Source organism: Electrophorus electricus, chromosome 18, assembly GCF_041902795.1.
Source record: "Electrophorus electricus isolate QZ-2024a chromosome 18, ASM4190279v1, whole genome shotgun sequence".
NCBI lineage: Eukaryota > Metazoa > Chordata > Actinopteri > Gymnotiformes > Gymnotidae > Electrophorus > Electrophorus electricus.
In genome coordinates, this window is record NC_137514.1 from 9,949,944 (window position 1) to 9,971,698 (window position 21,755).

The 21,755-nt window shown below is 40.8% G+C and overlaps 2 protein-coding genes across 2 annotated transcripts; one reads left to right on the top strand and one right to left on the bottom strand.

Moving 5' to 3' along the window:
* Window positions 1-2,863: 2,863 nt before the first annotated feature.
* On the top strand, window positions 2,864-10,233 carry LOC113590729 (cystathionine beta-synthase-like). Its single transcript, XM_035534937.2, has 14 exons — window positions 2,864-3,165; window positions 4,880-4,986; window positions 5,173-5,307; window positions 5,382-5,461; window positions 5,580-5,784; window positions 5,953-6,044; window positions 6,431-6,553; window positions 7,332-7,416; window positions 7,703-7,808; window positions 7,995-8,072; window positions 8,249-8,383; window positions 8,572-8,680; window positions 8,788-8,872; window positions 9,833-10,233. Exons 1-14 carry the CDS (start codon window positions 2,879-2,881, stop codon window positions 9,961-9,963), a joined length of 1,758 nt encoding a protein of 585 aa, XP_035390830.1. The 5' UTR covers window positions 2,864-2,878; the 3' UTR covers window positions 9,964-10,233.
* Window positions 10,234-12,971: 2,738 nt separating this feature from the next.
* LOC113590737 (cystathionine beta-synthase-like) lies at window positions 12,972-21,496 on the bottom strand. The gene is made up of 15 exons (XM_081701478.1): window positions 21,338-21,496; window positions 19,018-19,205; window positions 18,417-18,523; window positions 18,067-18,201; window positions 17,810-17,889; window positions 17,471-17,675; window positions 17,185-17,276; window positions 16,612-16,737; window positions 15,756-15,840; window positions 15,368-15,473; window positions 15,104-15,181; window positions 14,793-14,927; window positions 14,496-14,604; window positions 14,304-14,388; window positions 12,972-13,473 (listed from the first exon to the last, which is right to left on the bottom strand). The coding sequence occupies exons 2-15, from the start codon at window positions 19,197-19,199 to the stop codon at window positions 13,343-13,345; spliced, it is 1,656 nt and encodes a 551-aa protein (XP_081557604.1). The 5' UTR covers window positions 19,200-19,205; window positions 21,338-21,496; the 3' UTR covers window positions 12,972-13,342.
* Between the last annotated feature and the right edge of the window lie 259 nt (window positions 21,497-21,755).

Sequence of the window (21,755 nt, forward strand, 5' to 3'; positions counted from 1 at the left end):
GTGAGAGGACAAAAGTGACCACCAGAGAGGAATGCTGATGCAAATGCAAGCAGGGGGACACGGCACAGTCCCACAGAACCATCACATGTCTGGTATAGCTGTATTTTCAATAGCTGTAGGGGCACAGGAACAGGATTGGGATTAAGAACATGACCAGAGAACATGACCATTATGATGCAAAAGATGGACTAACTTGTTTACTATTTCATTCAAGAAACAGTTGTTGGTGCTGGGTCTTTCAGCTTCTCTTGAGCTATTGCAGCAGACTGCAATTCTGGAAGAGCTGCTGTATCCTGGGTGGGCAACGCATTCTGTAATGATGGGGATAGTCAGATTAGATGGATCTATATGCAGGTATTGAGTACAACCTTGAAAACGCGGTAAAAAGTCATAACTTGGAGCAGGCGGAGATCCACAAAAATGGAGTCTAAAAGGCACCAACAGGAAGTACAGAAAATAATTCATGAAGCATAATCATATTTTCTAAGTAGTGAATCTCGTAATGAGAAATGTAACTGTTTCCCTATATGTGGTTTGCTTTAAGTGCCCCCCCGCATTTGGTGAAATTTGGTGTGATAACGTTCCCACCTAGTATGGCCTAAAAGATAAATGATCACCTAACCTAAGTAGCAATGCCTCATTATGCTCTTGTGTTCCAGTTGCTTTATTTCCCTTTATTACCCAGTGTGTTTGTCTAAACTCGTTTAATTTGCTCTTCACTACCGTCATCCATTTTCTTCTTTTTTTTTCGTTTGTAGAATTGGGATTAGTTTTAATTTGGCCAACCGCAAACCTAGGGTTAGTTCCCCATCATCTCACCAGAACCGACTAATTATACACCCCTTCACTGACCCCGAAACGTAAGATCTACTTCACATTTACACGCTAAGCTCTGGGTGCAAGCCAGTGCCGTGTACCTTTTTGTTAATTGGTTTTCCGTTTCCAATAATAAAATGGAACAATGGTCCCTTATCTTTGATTCATGCACTGACTTGGAAATAAATTAAAAAAAAGGCAATTTCACGTTTTTCATGAACAAGAATTCGTCCGAATTTTCATAACGTCTACAAGACGAACTTTTAAAATGTGAAATGCTAATGGACAGCCTGCGAGCTCAATTATTTTCCCGCAACGCCCTCCAGTTAAAATAATTCTTTCCATCTGTGTTGAGTACAGGTCTAAGATAGCATTGCTTAGCAAGACGAAATCCTGTAAAACATGCAAAACATTTACGTCATTATATGTGAAACACTAGTGTGTTTATATGCAATTCTCAGTATGTCTGCAGCTGATGTAAAAATGTAATTGCCATAAACAAATGGCACAAACTGGAAGTCTGCCGCATTCGACCAATCCCAGTCATGATGTCGGGAGGTCGAAGGACAAATGTAAAGGAGCAGTGGTGAATTCGGTCAAATTCAGGATCCCCAAGTTTAGGGGACTGTCACTAAGTCTGTTAATGAGGGACACCCATCGTTTCTTAAACTGCTGAACAAGTGCCTCGTGGCGTGAACAAAAATTCACTCATCTGCATCTTTCTTTCAGGATACACGGGAGATTATGGTATTTTTGTTTTAATACATTGGTCAAACATCAAGCGAGGGGGAAGTATATCGAGCTATTGCTATTGTGAGAATTGTTCAGATATTGTAATGTAAAAGGAAACTATTTGAATGAAGGTACGAGTAGCCTACTCTCAGACTTTTACATGGTGTTGCTATTAAAAAAAAAAAAAATGTAAATACAAGTAAAAGGCAAGCATTTGTAATAAATTTGAGGGGAGTTGCATGTGTGATGTGGTGATGAACTGCATAACTGGGCAGTTACATTTTTCATTGATGGGAATTTGGCTGCGTGTTTTATTAAAAATAATACAAATTACAATGTATGAGAAGTCGCGTGATTGGCAAGAGGGAAAGAGAAAAATGTCACGGGCCTTTATTATTATTATTATTATTATTATTATTATGTATTTTAAAAAAGGTGTAGATTAAGTCTAAACCAATGATAATCTGTGTTCCAACTGACCAAACATGCTCTCAAAACATGGTGTGTTGGTTTCGACTAAAAGGCTAAGGGACACTGATTCTTTCCTTTACTGTGATGAGCCAACACTCTCCCGCTTCCACACCTGTTTAGTTTCGTGTTATAATTATAGTGCCCTTGATAACGCATGCGTAGCCTAATCAAGTGTTTTGTGTAAAGGTACAAAGAGTTCGCGGAGCGATGCCATGGAACGACATTCACCAACTCTGCTTCTTGAGCTATTTATTCTTTTCTTCAGAAAGGTATATCTCCAGGAAAGACTGCTTTATTCAATGGCAATAATGGTCAACACTGTTGGTTCACTAAAATTTTAAACTGTTTTCTGTTAAGTAGACTACTTTTGAAATATGTAACATTGTGATGCAGTAGGCTACCCATATGACTTTTACTAGAGCACAGTTTCAATGTTTCACACTCCTGTCAACATCTTAAGCAATGGCTCAATTTGCTTCCCCAGATGCAGCTGTTTGGCATGTATATTTAAACATTTCACAATTAAATTCCCCATCTATCCTAAAAGATGCAGGTTACTCCAAGTCTTGTTTATTTGCTGTGTGTGGCACATATAGTATAAGAAACAATCTTTTTCCTCATGAACAGGCTTGATGTCATTTTGTGCCTCAAAGGTGTAACTCGTAAACTCGGGCATCCTGAACTTGACTGATTGACAGGTGCTAGTGCTCAGAGGAGGTAGCAAGCTAAGGATGTGCAGTTGTAGAGTGACCCCTGACAAGAAGCAAGGAGTAAAATTTGATCTCTGAAATGGAGGAGTTTGAGACCTTGTACATGTTATTAGAAGTGGTCCCACCCTTTTGTTTCTGTCCAGTGAGGAATGCTGTCGGTGCCCTCTACCAAAGAGAATGCCATCTCCAGCCCTCTCTGCCCATTTTCTGGCAAGAAGAGTGCTAGCAATGATGAAATCGATGATGGAATATTCCAGTTAAATGGCCAGGAAAGCTCAGAGAAAGACCAAGTAACCAATGATGCAGAAGGCGCAGTCCAGCCGAGTAGTGAGAAAGGGGCCACTGAGAGGAAGTGGATCCGCCCTGATCTCCCCAGTAAGTGTACCTGGAGCCTGGGGGTCCCACCTGCTGAGTCCCCCCACTGGCATCCTCCCAGGTGAGTGGTTCCTAGCTTTCAACATGTTTACATTTCTACTTCAGATTAGCGCTTGGCAATTTTTTAATATGAACATACAAAAAGTAGTGGTTGAGGAACATTTGAAAAGCTTTAACAGATATTGAGGAAACGTGGGGGTGAGTCTCAGAAAAATAATTGAGCATCTGAGGAAAAAATAAAACATTGCATAATCCTGGCATAGTTAGTGGAAAACACTATTAATCCCCAAAAGGAAAATGTTCTAGCAGCATACATGCAAGTTAAACATAGAATGCATAGTAGTAAGGTAGATAAAATGAAACCATAAAATGCAAAAATTGTTTAGTGAGAAATGCAATATAAAATATTTACATGTGCGCACGCGCGCATACAGAAACAACTAATAGCTATGCTAAAGTTCAAAGAATACTGTTTAGGTGTTGGTCATATGTAAAGATTGCAACTACAGCTGCTGTTACAATTAAGGCCACATTTGCTGCTACAGTTAGTGATACAGTATTGTATTTCTATAAAATACAGTAATCTGCAAAAGAGCATAACCATGCAGAATGAGCACTAAAGTGCAGCACAGATGATGCATAGATGCGCAATAGTGCCTGAGAAATTGATGAATTGGAGTGCAGAGTTGCACATTCTGATGGTTGCAGGGAGAAAAGACTTGTGAAAGTGTTGCTTCCTGCAGCAGGGCTGGAGCAGTCTGCTGCTCAGTGGCCTCCCTTGTCCCTGTAGTGTTTTGTGTAGTGGGTGAGAGGGTTCATGATCTGACACCTTTGCCAGCAACCTCTCTCCACCACTGTCTCCAGCCTTTCTACTGATCTTATTCAGTCTGATGGTGTCCTTTGCTATAATAATGCTGCCCAAGAACACAAGAAAAAAAGATGGCACTTGACTCTACAGACCCATAGAAAGTTCTCAGCAGGTGACCCCTCACCCCAACGGATTTCAGTCTTCTCAGGAAGTAGTTGGCTCTGGCCTTTCTTGTACAGTTCCTCTAGATTCACTTGCCATCCCCACTTCTCATACAGATAAACAACCAGGTACTTGTTGTTGACCAGCTCAGTGTTCACCCTGGATGGAGCAAAAGGAGACCCAATTTTTCTGAAGTCCTCCCTCAAAAGTTCTTGGATGACACCATTATTGTAGGTGACGCATCTCAGTCATATATAAAACTGGAGGTGTAAAAAGTGAACAGAAAGGGAACCAGGACAGTCCCCTGTGGAGCACCTGTGCTGCTTACAGTCCACTTTGACACATGGTCCTGTAGCCACACATACTGGGGCCTGCAGATTTGGTGGCTCAGGATATTGGGACAGAATGCACCTTTGTTGCACTCATCATCTCCCTCAGTAGGAAGGGCTGGCTGTTGTTGAAGGCACTAGAGCTCCCTGCTGTTTCCAGCTGTGAGTAGATTCTGTATAGCAGGTAGATCACGGTAACCTCAATGCACACATGCAGCCCATAGACAAAGTGTAAGGGGTCCAATGTCCCACGTGTCCTGAGGTGACCCAAGACGAGCCTCCCTAGAGATTTTATACATGTTAAACTTTTTAAATATTCTATTTAATAATATAATTATACTTTTATTCATGTGTATTCTATGTATAAATGCATTGTATTGGCTCATGGTACACCAGTAGAATCCTTTTATATTCACTCACGCATGCACAACCTCACTCCAGTAACACTGAACATAACTTTCCACACCTTTTTAAAGACCAAGCATTCCGAGCATCCTGCCCAACATCCTGGGACAGATTGGACACACCCCAATGGTCCGTATCAACAAGATCACCAAGATCTTTGGCCTCAAGTGTGAGCTGTGTGAGTAAGAAATCAGTACTGCCAGTCAAAATTTAAGTATAAATGTATTTAAATAACTAGTTTACTTAAAATGTAAACATTTTATTTAATTGTATTTTAGGTAAATGATTAGATGCTTTTATTTCTCAATTCTCTTATTTTTATTATTGCTCATTGCGTGCTATGTGTTTGTGTGGGTGCATTCAGTGGTGAAGTGCGAGTTCTTTAATGCTGGTGGCAGTGTGAAGGACAGAATTAGTCTGCGTATGGTGGAGGATGCAGAGAGGGCAGGCATTCTCAAGCCTGGAGACACAATCATAGAGCCCACCTCCGGAAACACTGGTAATGATGTGCGTGTGCAGTTTTTTGGGTGGTGGAGGTGTAATGGCTCAGCTTGTAACTTTATTTTATGTTAGGTATTGGCCTCGCTCTAGCTGCTATTGTAAAGGGTTACCGCTGCATCATTGTGATGCCTGAGAAAATGAGCGTGGAAAAGGTAAAAAGTTATAATCCGTTATTACTATTGAAAGACTACCCATATAATGACACACGGTGATTGATAATGAATATCTAATGTGGAAATGGACTAAGCGTCAAGCACATCTTGCATCAAGGTGGATGTATTGAGAGCTCTGGGAGCTGAGATTGTGCGCACACCCACCAGCGCATGTTTTGATTCACCTGAGTCCCATGTGGGTGTGGCATGGAGCCTGAAGAATGAGATCCCCAACTCGCACGTTCTGGACCAGTACCGTAATCCCAGCAACCCACTGGCTCACTACGACACCACGGCAGAGGAGATACTGGAACAGTGTGATGGTTTGAGCGCTCTCTAAACTTACTCTTCTCAAAGGACTCCCTGCATCAGGCCTACTGACTGACATCCCTAGTCACCTTTGGATTCATTTAATGGAATTCTCCATTATCCTTAATTAGTAACAGTTCATTGGTGCTCCACACATGTCTGAGGCCACTGTGTCTTTGCAGGTAAAGTGGACATGCTTGTAGCAGGAGCTGGGACAGGGGGCACCATCACTGGCATTGCCTGCAAGCTGAAAGAGAAATGCCCCAATGTTAAGGTGAAGGCTAATGCCTGGATTTGCTTGCTTGCCATCGCATGCCAGCTTGTACACTTGCTAAATCGTTTGGTTTTTTGTTTTTTTTGTTGTTGTTTTTTGGTCAGGGGAAAGTGCTGTCATTGGTATATTGCATGCATAAAATCTTCCACTAGAGAGAAAGCATAGATTTTCAGATCACCTGTTGTTTCATACAATGCACCAAAATACGACACAAGGGCTGTGAATTTGGAATCACTAATAACTGGCGCTAAGCAAACAATTTTCGATGACTCCTGCACGATGATGTAACTTGCTACACAATGCTAGACCACCCAATGATAAACTACAGTGAAAGGAGGAACTTAGTAGTGTAAAGATTATAACATAATATCGGGGCTGTGCATCAGATCATCGGCGTGGACCCCGAAGGGTCCATCCTGGCTGAGCCCGAGGAACTGAACCACAAGAAGACACAGTACGAGGTGGAAGGCATTGGTCACGACTTCATCCCCACTGTGCTGGACAGATCGGTGAGCAGGAAGACATTACAGACTCACATCTTGCACTGGAATCTTGGATAAGATTGTGCAAAACACCAGAGCTTTCAACAGTGGGTCATTTGATATATGCTATAGAACAAGTATCGCCACTAGATGTCAGTGTAGGTTCAAAATGTAGTCTATTATCCAGTCAGTTTATTAAACTGGTCAGTACCATCTGGGGTGTTGTGTAATATTTTCTCCATATGAATTTGCCTTTGCATCTGAACCTTTTAAAAAGGCAATAAATAGGATTCTAAATTAACATTCTATCATGCCTTTGGAAAGTTTAGAAAAACATGCACCCACACATACAACACACTTCATTAGAAACACCTTGTTGTCCTGCATCTGCAATGTCTGTAGCCCAAATGCAGCCATGCTCAGTATGTCTTGGCCAAGCTCTTCATTAATAGTTTGTTTCTGATCCCAGGACTGCTGACAGGTGGATTTCTTTGGGTGGCGGGCTACTCTCAAACACAGCAGTGAAACTGATGCATGGAAAAATCCCAGAAACTGAGCAGTGATTAGTAGAGTAGAGGATGGCTGATGAATTATGCATACCAACATATGGGCTACAAGCTGTAACTGTGCACATATAAAATGTGTACCTAATAAAGTGGCAGTTAGTGTAGGTGTAAGGTAGATGTTTTTAATAAAGTGACTGGCAAGCGCATACAAATTGTGTCCAAGCTTGCCATATATATATACCATTTACACCATGGTTACCACTTACAATCCATCCCAAAACTATGTGTTTTCTTGTAAGGTGGTGGACCGCTGGTACAAGGCCAGTGATGATGAAACCTTTGCTATGGCACGCATGCTCATTAGAGAAGAAGGACTGCTGTGTGGTAAGGCTACAGAGGGCTCACTGGAATCTTTTTCAATAATTGCACATTTCATTCTGTTATAGCTGCGGTAGCATAGTTAACTGTGGATAGAGATGTGCTAACTACCTAATGTGCTTTCTGTGAGCTGTGTACTCCAGAAAGCAAATTCATCTCAATCTTCACTTCAACTTCAATTTCTTGTTTTCTCAATCTATTACTTCAAGATTAGTCTCTCCGTTTAGTGGTTCAATTTCGATCTCACATCAGCCTTTATTTCTCACTTCAGTATAACCTTCTTGCCTGGTAGGTGGCAGCTCGGGCAGTGCTATGGCGGCAGCAGTGAAGGAGGCCAAAGAGCTGAAGGAGGGTCAGCGCTGCGTGGTCATCCTCCCTGACTCCATCCGCAACTACATGTGAGGAGAAACCAGGGGGAGGGCCTGAGGGGGAAGGCAGGGCTTGGTTAAGGATGGTGTTCCAAATTCCAAAACCAAGTGGGTCTCGTAAAGTAGAAATTCATGAGTTAGTTCTGTTTGACTCACTGTGCTAAGGGCACACTTCTATGGTTATGTTATGAATGCAACATTTTTCTTCTTCTGCAGGTCCAAGTTTTTGAATGATAAATGGATGTTCCAAAAAGGCTTTCTCACAGTAGAAGAGTTCATGGTTAACAAGCCCTGGTAAGAACTCTTCATATGCAGCAATTACTGTATATACAGGCAGTCCATATTCAGTTTCATATTAATTTGCTGGAATACAACAAATTGACACTGTCCAATTATTTATTGCCGTGTCATGTAATCATAGGTAATGGCAAAATCACTTTGAACAGTTTTGGGTTTCATCTCTCACTCAGGTGGTGGAATCTTAAGTTGCAGAGCTTGAACCTCTCTGCTCCTCTCACTGTGTTGCCCACAGTCACCTGTCAGAAAATGATCAAAATCCTGAAGGAAAAGGGCTTTGACCAAGCCCCAGTGGTTGATGAGGCTGGGTGGGTCTCTGTCTCCCTCTCTCACTCACCAAAACTAAAATGCTCTGAGCCTTCTCCATTGTAATGTGTAACATATGAAGAATTTGTAGTCACAACCAGACGCATCGTTGGTAGCTTCAACAATTGCTCACATAATTGAATCATTAGCATAATCAGTGCTAAGCCCAAACCATTTCATTTTCTTTTAGGTTGATTCTTGGTATGGTGACCCTTGGGAACATGCTAGCCTCAGTGCTTGCTGGAAAGGTCAAGCCCTCTGACCCTGTGAGCAAAGTGCTCTACAAGCAGTTCAAGCAGGTGGGCAGCACATCCTTCCATTGGCTGAAGGACAATGTTACATTTATCCTTGATGCTCTCCAGAAAAAGGAGGCGTCATACAGTGGCTAACTAGTCGTTTCCCTCAGTTTCATTTGACTGACAACCTGGGGAAGCTCTCCCGGATCCTGGAGACAGACCACTTTGCCCTGGTGGTGCATGAGCAGATTCAGTGTGAGTACTCCCTCTCATAGAAGCTTCCTATGCTTATTCTCTCCTCAACTCTCATTACACCCCATTTCAGTAACATCAGTGACCTAAGGTTGTCATTTTCACATATAAACACCAGTAGTTCAAGGGTCTGAAACTGTTTTCTGCTAGCGTCATGGTAGTTGGATGCTGCTGTTAGTTTTGCTTGGGCTTTCCTCTTGAGAATTCTGTGACCCATTAAGAGACAGTTGGTAGGGCAGTGGTAGCTTAGTGATTAAGGTACTTGTAATTGGAAAGTTGCTGGTTCAAGCGCCACCACTGCCAAGTTGCTACTGTTGGGCCCCTGAGCAAGGCCATTAACCCCTTAATTGCTCAAGTTGTACTCGGTCATTAATTGAAAGTTGCTTTAAATAAAGGCATCTGCTAAATGCCATAAATGTCTTGTTTGGTGTATAATCCACAATGGTCTTGCATCAGGACTGCATGAGGATGCTATCTTCCTCATTTAAACACGGTCCTTATTCAAGTAAACACAAACATGATCCAGACATTTCTACTGACTCACAGACAGACATTACTGTTGATTATGTTGGTCCTGCATACAACCAGCGGTGCCGTTTCACCCTTTCTGTTCCTTTGTGCCTCGTTTTCCTCAATATCAACTAACTTGTGTACCTGACATACAGCGAAATATTGGAAGCTCAGGTTGGCAGTTGAACCGTTGAACTGCAAACATCTGCAACTCAGTTGCCAAGCTCAGCAAACTTTAAAAATACTTTAATACCTTTTAATAATGGGAAAACAGCTGGCCAGTTAATAATGGCGCTAATAAGCTCATGCCAAATGGCTCTCAGCTACCAATTAATGAAAGTTAGCTACGTTAGCATTTTTGGTTAAAGTGTTTCTTTACATTTCTACTGGATGCAAAAACCACATCCTCTTTACCCCTGACTGTTTGTGGTCTAACTGCTCTCTACCTTTCAGATTTGACAGATGGCTCCACAAGTCTGAAGCAGATGGTGTTTGGAGTTGTGACGGCCATTGATCTACTCAACTTTGTCACTGGCCACGAGAAACGAGAGAGATCGGTGTCTGAATGCACAGACGAGCTGTGATTGACCATTTATATCAGCATTTGCTATCTATAACCAATAATGATGTCTGACCATGAATGGTTCACCTCCTAAGGACTAGGGGGCCATGAGTCAAAATTGTAGATTTAAATGCTCAATTCACAATAAACCTCCACTACAGAATGTGTTTTCTTTTTGCTATGTTTGCAGCATTATGTAAAACATTAGCCTAAATTACCTTGTACATTACCAAACATTTTCCACAAGCAGGGCTTGTTCTGAGTGGGGAAATGAAGGGATGCCATCCCCCATGTATGTGAATATAAATATTTTTAAATTGCATTTGAATCAAATTTATTTAGTAAAATATTTATTTCAAGTGTGTCATTTGTAACTGTTTAGGCTGTGTTTCTACAGTAAGGAAAATCTATTTTTAAACTGGCTCTTGGTGATTTTATACATTAAAACTAATTGAGAGCATGACTCATTCAGTGATGGTCATAGGGGTAGGTTTTTAGGTTTGGACAGGCAGATGTATGCCCCCCACCCCCAAATAATTCCTGCTCACATTACTGAAATCATTTTTTAGGGTGGGTGGTGTAAGCACTGTTCTAAAGTTGAAATTCAAACTATGCCACTGGTGATGGTACACAAATTGATCAGAAGAAAGAATACCAGCTCAGGTTTGAAAGTTTAAATAACTACAGGATATTTTCAATAGGGAAACAGTCTCTTTGTGTGAGGAGAATTTGATTTTAGTAAAGCCCATGGTAATATCATACATCAAGCCTGGCAACATGACACAGTGTGCACACACTTTAAGCAATACAAAGGTGGAGTTTTGGGTGCGTACACAAAGCCCAATTCCCTGTTATATGGGCTTAATACATTACTGAGCAAGGCAAATAACAAATACATCATGCAGGTCTTTCCCTGTAATAAAAACCTGGTTGTTGGCTGACTCAAGATCGTGGTATACCTCAAAACTGTTAACATGGCACGCTGAGCAATAGTGCACACAGGTCATTGGATTGAAAGTCTGGAAAATACTGATTGGCCTTACCCATGTTGGGCCAGAAAAAAAACAAGTAATTCATAAAGAACTGGTCCACCTCTGTAAGGAAAACTTGGCCTTAGGCTGGCCCAAGATTTGTATGAGTATATTTTGAAGCTATATGTATTGTTCTACATTAAATACATTATTCAGAGTGCAGTAAAATTGCCACAAATCCTGATTTTGTCCAGCAATATCTACCCTGTAAAATGTCCTTTAAAGGGACAACTTCACTTCTAATTTTTACATTTCAGTTGTGGAGAGAACATGGCAAACTCAAAAACAGTTGTGCTAATTATTTAGGACAGGGTAAATAACTGCAGTAGGACACAGTGTTTGTTTGATTGTTCCATCATTACCATAGGGTCAAGATTTAGCTCTTCCAGCAATAAACACAACAAATCGTCACTTGGATCATTTTGTTTTTATTCCACTGAAGTTCTTGTTAAAACACAAATTAGGCTCTCAAAAAGCAGGAAAAACATAAAAACACTGAGTCAGATTCTCCAATTTTTCAGAAGTAAAGGTTAAAAGAAATTAAGCTATGCTTCAGTAACTGCATTTCTAAAATGAAACTGATGCTATGGAGCTGTCTAAGCCATACCATGTCCTACTGTAAATTTAAACATTTTGAATATTTGCCCTCATAAATCAATCACATATTACAGCCTCTGTTTTGTGTTAAGATGTCATTATCTCTCAACAATCATAAAATTTCAAAAGCAGTGCTATCCCTATATGCTACAGACATTTTGCTATGGATGTAACTTTGCTTTGAAAAGTTCTGGGGATAGGAATTGCATTCAATTCAGCAAATCTCCAAATGTATGTTCCCTTTATGAAACCAAAAAGAATCAGTTTAAAAATTTCCTCTTTGATTAATTTACCTATGTGCACTATTGCTCAATCTACCATGTTGTCAATTAGTTCTGTGAGATTTGATGTATGAAATGATGAGAGGCCAGCCTAAGACCAGGATTTTCTTATAGGACAGAACCTCTTCTCTTTGGTTAACTCCTTATTTCACTGGTCCAAGGTCATTAAAATTAAATCCACAGAATTTATCTGCAATTTTTCATTTGGTGTTGTGCACCATTAGTCAATGAGCCATGTTTCCAGTTAGATTCAGGTGTAAAATGATCGTGGGCCAGCCTGAAACCAGATTTATCTTACTATGGTTGACCAGTTCTGAATGATGGATTTGTTATTTCTCAGTATGTCTCTGAATTTACCCAAATTGAATCCAGTACCTGTGTTGAGCACTGCTCATTGTGCCATGTTGCCAATTAGATTTGAGGTGTAAAATGATTTTGGGCCAGGCTAATGTCATCTTTTTTTTTTTAATGGATAGAACTCATTATTTATCTGGCCCAAGATCACAAAATCTATCAAAATTGATCTGGAATGTCTTCTTTTTCCATTTGTCAATGAGCCATTTTGCCAGTTCAGTTTGAGGTATAACGATCTTGGACCAGCCTAAAATAGCTTTTTCTTACAAAGTTAGGCCCTCATTGGAGGGAATTTGGCTTTCAGTATGTGTCTGAAATTCCACCTTTGTATTCCTTTACCCATGTGCACAATGTGTCATGTTGCCTGTTGTGATTCAAAATATCACAATGGGCTTTACTCACACAAGTTCTCCTCACACAAAGAGAATTGTTCCCTATTGGAAATACCCAGCTAGCTTGTAGTTATTTAAACTCTCAAACCTCAATTTGTGTACTATCACCAATGACAGACTGAATTCCAACACTGCTTACACCACCCACCCTAAGAAATTATATGAGTAGTGCAAGATGAAATGATTGGTGGGGGGGAATGACATCTGCCTGTCCAAACCTAAAAACCTACACCTATGACCATCACTGAATGTGTCATGTTCTCAATTAGTTTTAATGTATAAAATCACCAAGAGCCAGATTAAAAATAGATTTTGCTTACAGCCTAAACAATTAGCATATTGAAATAGCAAACAATTGGAATTAACTGACAAATATTTCACTAAATAAATTGCATTTTAATCAAATTTTTACATTTGCATACATGCATTGTGAATACTCCCTTTATGCAAAGGGGGGTGGGGGGGTTTTGTCCCTTTTTTTTCTACTGGGGGGCAGGCACTCCCTCATTTCCCCAATCAAAACAAGCCCTGGACTTGGAAAATGTTTGCAACATTATTTAAAACATTAGCCTAAATTACCAAACATAGCAAAAAGAAAAACTTCCAATATAGAATGTCTATATATTTATATGCTCAATTCACAGTAACAATTTTGACTCATGGCCCCCTAGTCCTTAGGAGGTGAACCATTCATGGTCAGACATCATTATTGGTTATAGATAGCAAATGCTGATATAAATGGCCAATCACAGCTCGTCTGTGCATTCAGACACCGATCTCTCTCGTTTCTCGTGGCCAGTGACAAAGTTGAGTAGATCAATGGCCGTCACAACTCCAAACACCATCTGCTTCAGACTTGTGGAGCCATCTGTCAAATCTGAAAGGTAGAGAGCAGTTAGACCACAAACAGTCAGGGGTAAAGAGGATGTGGTTTTTATATCCAGTAGAAATGTAAAGAAACACTTTAACCAAAAATGCTAACATAGCTAACTTTCATTAATTGGTAGCTGAGAGCCATTTGGCATGAGCTTATTAGTGCCATTATTAACTGGCCAGCTGTTTTCCCATTATTAAAAGGTATTAAAGTATTTTTAAAGTTTGCTGAGCTTGGCAACTGAGTTGCAGATGTTTGCAGTTCAACGGTTCAACTGCCAACCTGAGCTTCCAATATTTCGCTGTATATCAGGTACACAAGTTAGTTGATATTGAGGAAAAATGCACACAGAGGAACAGGAAGAGTAAAAGCAAAAACAAACAACAACAAAAATGTAAACATAGTAGCTGGTTGTATGCAGAACCAGAGATATACAGTGATGTCTGTCTGTGAGTCATTTGAAATAGCCTGTATGACTTGAACAGAATGTCTGGAGCACCTTTTCTGTGTTTACTTGAGTAAGGAACATATGTTTAAATGAGCAAGATGGCTTCCACATGCAGTTTTGATGTAAGAACTTTGTGGATTATACACCAGACAAGACTAACTGTCTCAATAGCTCATGGCATTTCAAGAGGAAAGTCCAATCAAAGCTAACAGTAGCATCTGACTACCATGACACTGGCAGAAAAAAATAGTTTCAGACCCTGCAGAACTATTGTGTTTATATGTTAAAATTACAACCTTGGGACACCAATGTTACTGAAATGTGGAGCAATGAGAACTGAGGAGAGAAGCAAGCATAGGAAGCTTCTATGAGAGGGAGTACTCACACTGAATCTGCTCATGCACCACCAGGGCAAAGTGGTCTGTCTCCAGGATCCGGGAGAGCTTCCCCAGGTTGTCAGTCAAATGAACCTGAGGGAAACGACTAGTCAGCCACTGTATGGTGCCTCCTTTTTCTGGAGAGCATCAAGTATAAATGTAACATTGTCCTTCAGCCAATGGAAGGATGTGCTGCCCACCTGCTTGAACTGCTTGTAGAGCACTTTGCTCACAGGGTCAGAGGGCTTGACCTTTCCAGCAAGCACTGAGGCTAGCATGTTCCCAAGGGTCACCATACCAAGAATCAACCTAAAGGAAAATAAAATGGTTTGGGCTTAGCACTGATTATGCTAAAGATTCAATTATGTGAGCAATTGTTGAAGCTACCAACGATGCGTCTGGTTGTGACTACAAATTCTTCATATGTTACACATTACAATGGAGAAGGCTCAGAGCATTTTAGTTTTGGTGAGTGAGAGAGGGAGACAGAGACCCACCCAGCCTCATCAACCACTGGGGCTTGGTCAAAGCCCTTTTCCTTCAGGATTTTGATCATTTTCTGACAGGTGACTGTGGGCAACACAGTGAGAGGAGCAGAGAGGTTCAAGCTCTGCAACTTAAGATTCCACCACCTGAGTGAGAGATGAAACCCAAAACTGTTCAAAGTGATTTTGCCATTACCTATGATTACATGACACGGCAATAAATAATTGGACAGTGTCAATTTGTTGTATTCCAGCAAATTAATATGAAACTGAATATGGACTGCCTGTATATACAGTAACTGCTGCATATGAAGAGTTCTTACCAGGGCTTGTTAACCATGAACTCTTCTACTGTGAGAAAGCCTTTTTGGAACATCCATTTATCATTCAAAAACTTGGACCTGCAGAAGAAGAAAAATGTTGCATTCATAACATAACCATAGAAGTGTGCCCTTAGCACAGTGAGTCAAACAGAACTAACTCATGAATTTCTACTTTACGAGACCCACTTGGTTTTGGAATTTGGAACACCATCCTTAACCAAGCCCTGCCTTCCCCCTCAGGCCCTCCCCCTGGTTTCTCCTCACATGTAGTTGCGGATGGAGTCAGGGAGGATGACCACGCAGCGCTGACCCTCCTTCAGCTCTTTGGCCTCCTTCACTGCTGCCGCCATAGCACTGCCCGAGCTGCCACCTACCAGGCAAGAAGGTTATACTGAAGTGAGAAAGGCTGATGCGAGATGGAAATTGAACCACTAAACTGAGAGACTAATCTTGAAGTAATAGATTGAGAAAACAAGAAATTGAGGTTGAAGTGAAGGTTGAGATGAATTTGCTTTCTGGAGTACACAGCTCACAGAAAGCACATTAGGTAGTTAGCACATCTCTATCCACAGTTAACTATGCTACCGCAGCCATAACAGAATGAAATGTGCAATTATTGAAAATGATTCCAGTGAGCCCTCTGTAGCCTTACCACACAGCAGTCCTTCTTCTCTAATGAGCATGCGTGCCATAGCAAAGGTTTCATCATCACTGGCCTTGTACCAGCGGTCCACCACCTTACAAGAAAACGCATAGTTTTGGGATGGATTGTAAGTGGTAACCATGGTGTAAATGGTATATATATATGGCAAGCTTGGACACAATTTGTATGCGCTTGCCAGTCACTTTATTAAAAACATCTACCTTACACCTACACTAACTGCCACTTTATTAGGTACACATTTTATATGTGCACAGTTACAGCTTGTAGCCCATATGTTGGTATGCATAATTCATCAGCCATCCTCTACTCTACTAATCACTGCTCAGTTTCTGGGATTTTTCCATGCATCAGTGTCACTGCTGTGTTTGAGAGTAGCCTGCCACCCAAAGAAATCCACCTGTCAGCAGTCCTGGGATCAGAAACGGACTATTTATGAAGAGCTTGGCCAAGACATACTGAGCATGGCTGCATTTGGGCTACAGACATTGCAGATGCATGACTACAAGGTGTTTCTAATGAAATGTGTTGTATGTATGGGTGCATGCTTATCCAAATTTTCCAATTGCATGATAGCATTTTAGGATTCGAAATTCTTTTTAGCATGTTTTTATTTTTTTATATATATTCAAAAGGAGAGGAAAATTTATATGGTGGTAGATGCTACTGACCACTTTAAGAAATTGTCTGGTTTATAGACAATAAATACTGAACCTACACTGACATCTAGTGGTGATACTTGTTCTATAGCATATATCAAATAATGACCCACAGTTGGATGCCCTGGTGTTTTGTACAATCTTATCTGAGATTCCATTGCAAGAGTCTGGAATGTATTCTTGCTCACCGATCTGTCCAGCACAGTGGGGATGAAATCATAGCCGATGCCTTCCACCTCGTACCGTGTCTTCTCTGTGTGGTTCAGTTCCTCAGGCTCAGCCAGGATGGACCCTTCGGGGTCCACACCGATGATCTGATGCACAGCACCGATAATGCGTTATAATCTTTACACTACTAAGCTCCTCCTTTCGCTGTAGTTTATCATCATTGTGTGGTCTAGCATTGTTTAGCAAGAAACATCACACGGGCAGGAGTCATTGACCAGTGTTTGTTTAGCTCCAGTTATTAGTGATTTCAAATTCAAAGCCCTTGCATCATATTTTGGTGCATTTTATGTGAAGAGGTGACAACAAAATTTATGACACATGAAAATCTATGCTTTCTGTCTATGGTATATTACATGCATGATATACAGTACATGCATGTTTCATATAAACAGTGAAATGTTTTTATACATCAGGTAAAAAAAATAAAATAAAATTCTACCAATGACACCAAAGTTTTTTGTCAGAAGAAACAGTGCTAAGTGTACAAGCTGGCATGTAATGGCAAGCAAGCAAATCCAGGCATTAGCCTTCACCTTAACATTGGGGCATTTCTCTTTCAGCTTGCGAGCAATGCCAGTGATGGTGCCCCCTGTCCCAGCTCCTGCTACAAGCATGTCCACTTTACCTGCAAAGACACAGTGGCCTCAGGCATATGTGGAGCACCAATGAACTGTTACTAATTAATGTTAATGGAGAATTCCAATAAATGAATCCAAAAGTGACGAGGCATGTCAGTCAGTAGGCCTGGTGCAGGGAGTCCTTTAAAACGAGCAAGTTTAGAGAGAGAGAGAGAGAGAGAGAGAGAGAGCGTGCACAAACCATCACACTGTTCCAGTATCTCTTCTGCTGTGGTGTCGTAGTGAGCCAGTGGGTTGCTGGGATTACGATACTGGTCCAGGATGTGTGAGTTAGGGATCTCATTCTTCAGACGCCAAGCCACACCCACATGAGACTCAGGCGAATCAAAACGGGCGCTGGTGGGTGTGCGGACAATCTCAGCTCCCAGAGCTCTTAACACATCCACCTAAATGTAAGCTGTGCTTAATATTTATTCAATATTGTAGCTAATGTATGATGCATGCAATGGACACTTTACATGCCCATAGGCAATCATTCAATAGTAATAAATGATTTTTTTGTGTGTGTGTTTGTATTAACCTTTTCCATGCTCATCTTCTCAGGCATGACAATGATGCAGTGGTAACCCTTCACAGCAGCAGCTAGAGCGAGGCCAATACCTAACATACAGGTTACAAATTCAAGCTAGCAAATATAGGCATAAATCTCCACACAAAATCACACACACACACACACACACACGGTAGACATACACTATAATATGTTGGAGTGCACTGGAGTATCACTATACACTTGCACATATACACCAACAAACATCTTCTCATAGTGGTCATTACCAGTGTTTCCGGAGGTGGGCTCTATGATTGTGTCTCCAGGCTTGAGAACGCCTGCCCTCTCTGCATCCTCCACCATACGCAGACTAATTCTGTCCTTCACACTGCCACCAGCATTAAAGAACTCGCACTTCACCACTGAATGCACCCACATACACACATACACAATGAGAAAAGTTTGAGAAATAAAAGCATCTAATACCTTAGCTAAAACTTTAATAAATGGTTTACATTTTTAAAACTACATATCTTGTTTAAACCAATTATTAAATAACACTGAAATTTTAATATATACATTCAAACAATTTAAGTAGGATATGTTGTTTCAGTGGCCATACTGATTTCTTACTCACACAGCTCACACTTGAGGCCAAAGTTCTTGGTGATCTTGTTGAGATGGACCATTGGGGTGTGTCCGATTTGTCCCAGGACATTGGGCAGGATGCATGGAATGCTTGGCCTTCAAAAGGTGAGGAAAGGTTACTCAAGCACTCTTTGGTCAAATGTAAAATTGAAGACCGAGTGAGTCCATACAGCAATGAAATAGAAACAAATATTTGCAAGTATGTTGAACATCTTGAAATTGAAAGAAACAATAGCACAAACTGCCACATGCACCAGTTGAAGATTCATGATCCCAAAGCCAAAAACTAATGACATCACCAATCTGAAGCCAGTTCTAGTCTGGCATATTCAGAAAGATCGAAATAATAATAAAGTGTGATGGCAGATGTCATTTTTGCCATATTCCTTCAGTAACTAATTTGGAATTGTTCCATCTTCATCTTTTCCTGAGATGCCAAAGCATTTTCTCCAAACTTTACAAACATTGTCAAAGCTCCTCAGTTGTTTCTCAACCCTTACCAATTTCTCCTGTAGGTTCTGATGAAAAAAGGTTGCCAGACCCTAATCTGAAGTAGAAAGTTAAAATGTCAAAAACTAGACACCACTCACCTGTGAGGATGCCAGTGTGGGGAATCAGTGTTTGGGACCCCTAGGCTCCAGGTGCATCTGCTGGGGAGATCAGGGCGAATCCACTTCCTCTCGATGACCCCTTTCTCCATGTTCAGGTGAATTGCTTCATCCACACTACTGGCCAGTTGGTCTTGCTCAGAGCTTTCCTGTACTGACGGCATCCTTTACTGGACAGAGACAAAGGGTGGCACCACTTCTAATATACATCTGACTAAAAGGCACTGCCACAAAGACCTGTGTATTTGGAGCTACAGTGTTTAGTGTACGAAAAGTCCAATAAGTTCAGAATTCAAAGTTAACACTATTTCTCTAACATTGCTCAACAATGTTAGATACAGTATTTAGGTCTATGAGCTATTAGCTAAAGTCACAAGGTTTTTTATATTCATAGGGTTTCTGGTACTAAACACTTCACGTCAATTTTCTATGTGCATTAGTATGCGTTTCCAATAGCTTCAAGTTGGCATAGAGTATAGTGTTTGTGGCACAGAGTACACTGTGTGCTTTGCAGACTCAGAACTCTCCAGTCACAGGCTACATATTACACAAGGCAAATACAAAAAATGGCCATAAGGATCAGGTAATCAAATTGTATTACTTCCATCATAGTCTTGAGATATCCATGGTACAACACTGGGCACATCACTTTTAGTTCCGTCCCCAGGAAATGATTTAGTTCTTTTTTGTTCTCCTCGCCAAGAGATATTAACAACTATTGCTAAATATTTATAGAATTAAGAACATAGCTATGCAACCTCCATAGACAAACACTAGCAGTATGATGAATGATACTGGCACTGTCCAATGATGCACCTTTGCCACAAGACAGTTCCAGAAATTTAATATTGCTAGATCCATCCCAGTCAACTGTGTTTGGTACAGAATTATGGGCAACAATGCTGCTTCTCCTGTAGGGGACTGGCCAAGTGGACTATGTTAAACCAATAAGAGTCCTTGGGCAAGACTCCAAACACTGTATTTGCCTTCCTCTGTAACAGGCTATAAGCTGATCTGGATAAGAGACAAATGCAAAAATGTAAAACTTGAAGTGATATTTTGAGATGGAAGCAGCTATGAGCAACAACTGCCATGAAGTGGTTTATAGTGCATAGCTTGTTAAAAAAAAAACTCCACCTATCCTCTGTCCCGTCGTTCACTACAGAGTTCTAAACTGCCTCTGGAACCAAAAAGATCTGTATTTCAGGAGACTCGTCTAATCTAAATGAGGAGGAGTGTATTAGCCAACAACGCTCTAATCATGAATGAACAAGTCTTTGAAATGCCCAGAGCAATCTGCCAACACCAGATCACCAAAATATGAATGGCAGTGCTTTGGAAAAGGCAAAGATTCCTCTTGGCTAACATGAGATTTCTAGTTGCTCTAGATTTTATTTTACAAGCCTAAAGCCACTGCTCAATATGTCTTGTCTCCATTTTTGTGGAATGCTGCACTAGGCCAAATGAGTAAGTCACAAACTGTCACAAACAAAATTAATAATGATTTCTCTACTGGTTATGGAGGAGGAGGGCTTCCACTTGGTAAGAATTAATCATTGACTGATTCCTGGTAACCCCTCACTATTGAATCCCCACCATGACTAGGATAAAAAACAACAGGTGTGGACAGAAATTATCCTAAACTAAAACATGCAATGCGGAAAATGTGTGTTCCAATGGCTTAATCGATCATGTCTTAAGTTTAGTCATAAGGTTAAAGCAATGGGAGTTCTTCATGCTGGCACTACAGCTAGGGTTATTTTATCTGACTGCAAATAATGGCTGGTTATTCTTACAGTGGGTTAGCAAACACAACCTGCAATCCACCCAGCCCTTGCTGGCCTCGTGACTGCAACTCAATACTTCATGTACTGTACTGAAACAGATACTAGCACAGAAAGGAACTTTAAAGCACAGTGATACAGTCCCCGTGCACTTCGTACGTTTGCCGGGCCCGGCCTTCTACCGAAAAGTTCTGTTACATCAAGTGAAAGTCGAACGGAGTCTAGGACCCAGGGATTCGTGGTAGAAGCGAGGGTAGAAGGCCATGTGTGTCCCATTGAAAAAAAAACAACAAAAAAACAGGAATATTCTTTCCAACTTTTAAAATGCCAATTACGTTAATTTTCCCCAAAGCGATGTACATCGATAAAAACAATTAAAACAAGAGAAATGAATTTGCGCTAAATAGTCGATCACAGTCTAATGCCCGACACGTGTTCCAGTAACATATTTAGCACAATGTATCCAGACGTGCGTACAAAGATTATATAAATCTTGTACGGAACTAGTTAGGACTTACCTTGGTGAGCTTATAAGTGTATGGCTCTGAGATCATTTTTAAAAGTTTCCGAACAAACCAACCAGGAGACACGTCATCTTAAAGGAATAGGGATCTGCTCTCAATTTGAGAATCGACCACGTCTGTGTACGAGTTGTAATTGGCGAGAACGAGGGCGTCTATTTACAATCCTCCTCCTCCCACAGGTAAAATGTTTTGTTGTTGTTTTTTAAATCAAGCATTTGGGGAAAAAAACGGGACAAAGTTAATTTGTTATTTGAAGTAAAACCTTTTTAAAGTTACATTTTAGCCTACGCGACTGCCAACTATAAATACATGCGAGACACTGGACAAATATATTTTTGGCAACAAGCCAGTAAGGGTGAAAGGCCAGTCTAGGAAAACCTGAATACAAATTTAGTTGTTTTATAAAATTCCT

What these genes read in the sequence shown, in the direction of transcription:
- LOC113590737 (XM_081701478.1), bottom strand. Translation starts at nt 19,199, where the DNA reads ATGCCGTCAGTACAGGAAAGCTCTGAGCAAGACCAACTGGCCAGTAGT. An exon ending in GCCCACCTCCGGAAACACTG is followed by an intron (nt 17,890 to 18,066) that starts GTAATGACCACT and finishes CCTGTATGTTAG; the next exon opens with GTATTGGCCTCGCTCTAGCT. An exon ending in AGAAATGCCCCAATGTTAAG is followed by an intron (nt 16,738 to 17,184) that starts GTGAAGGCTAAT and finishes GCTGTGCATCAG; the next exon opens with ATCATCGGTGTGGACCCCGA.
- LOC113590729 (XM_035534937.2), top strand. Translation starts at nt 2,879, where the DNA reads ATGCTGTCGGTGCCCTCTACCAAAGAGAATGCCATCTCCAGCCCTCTC. An exon ending in TGGCCTCAAGTGTGAGCTGT is followed by an intron (nt 4,987 to 5,172) that starts GTGAGTAAGAAA and finishes GGGTGCATTCAG; the next exon opens with TGGTGAAGTGCGAGTTCTTT. An exon ending in GGTGCATGAGCAGATTCAGT is followed by an intron (nt 8,873 to 9,832) that starts GTGAGTACTCCC and finishes TCTACCTTTCAG; the next exon opens with ATTTGACAGATGGCTCCACA.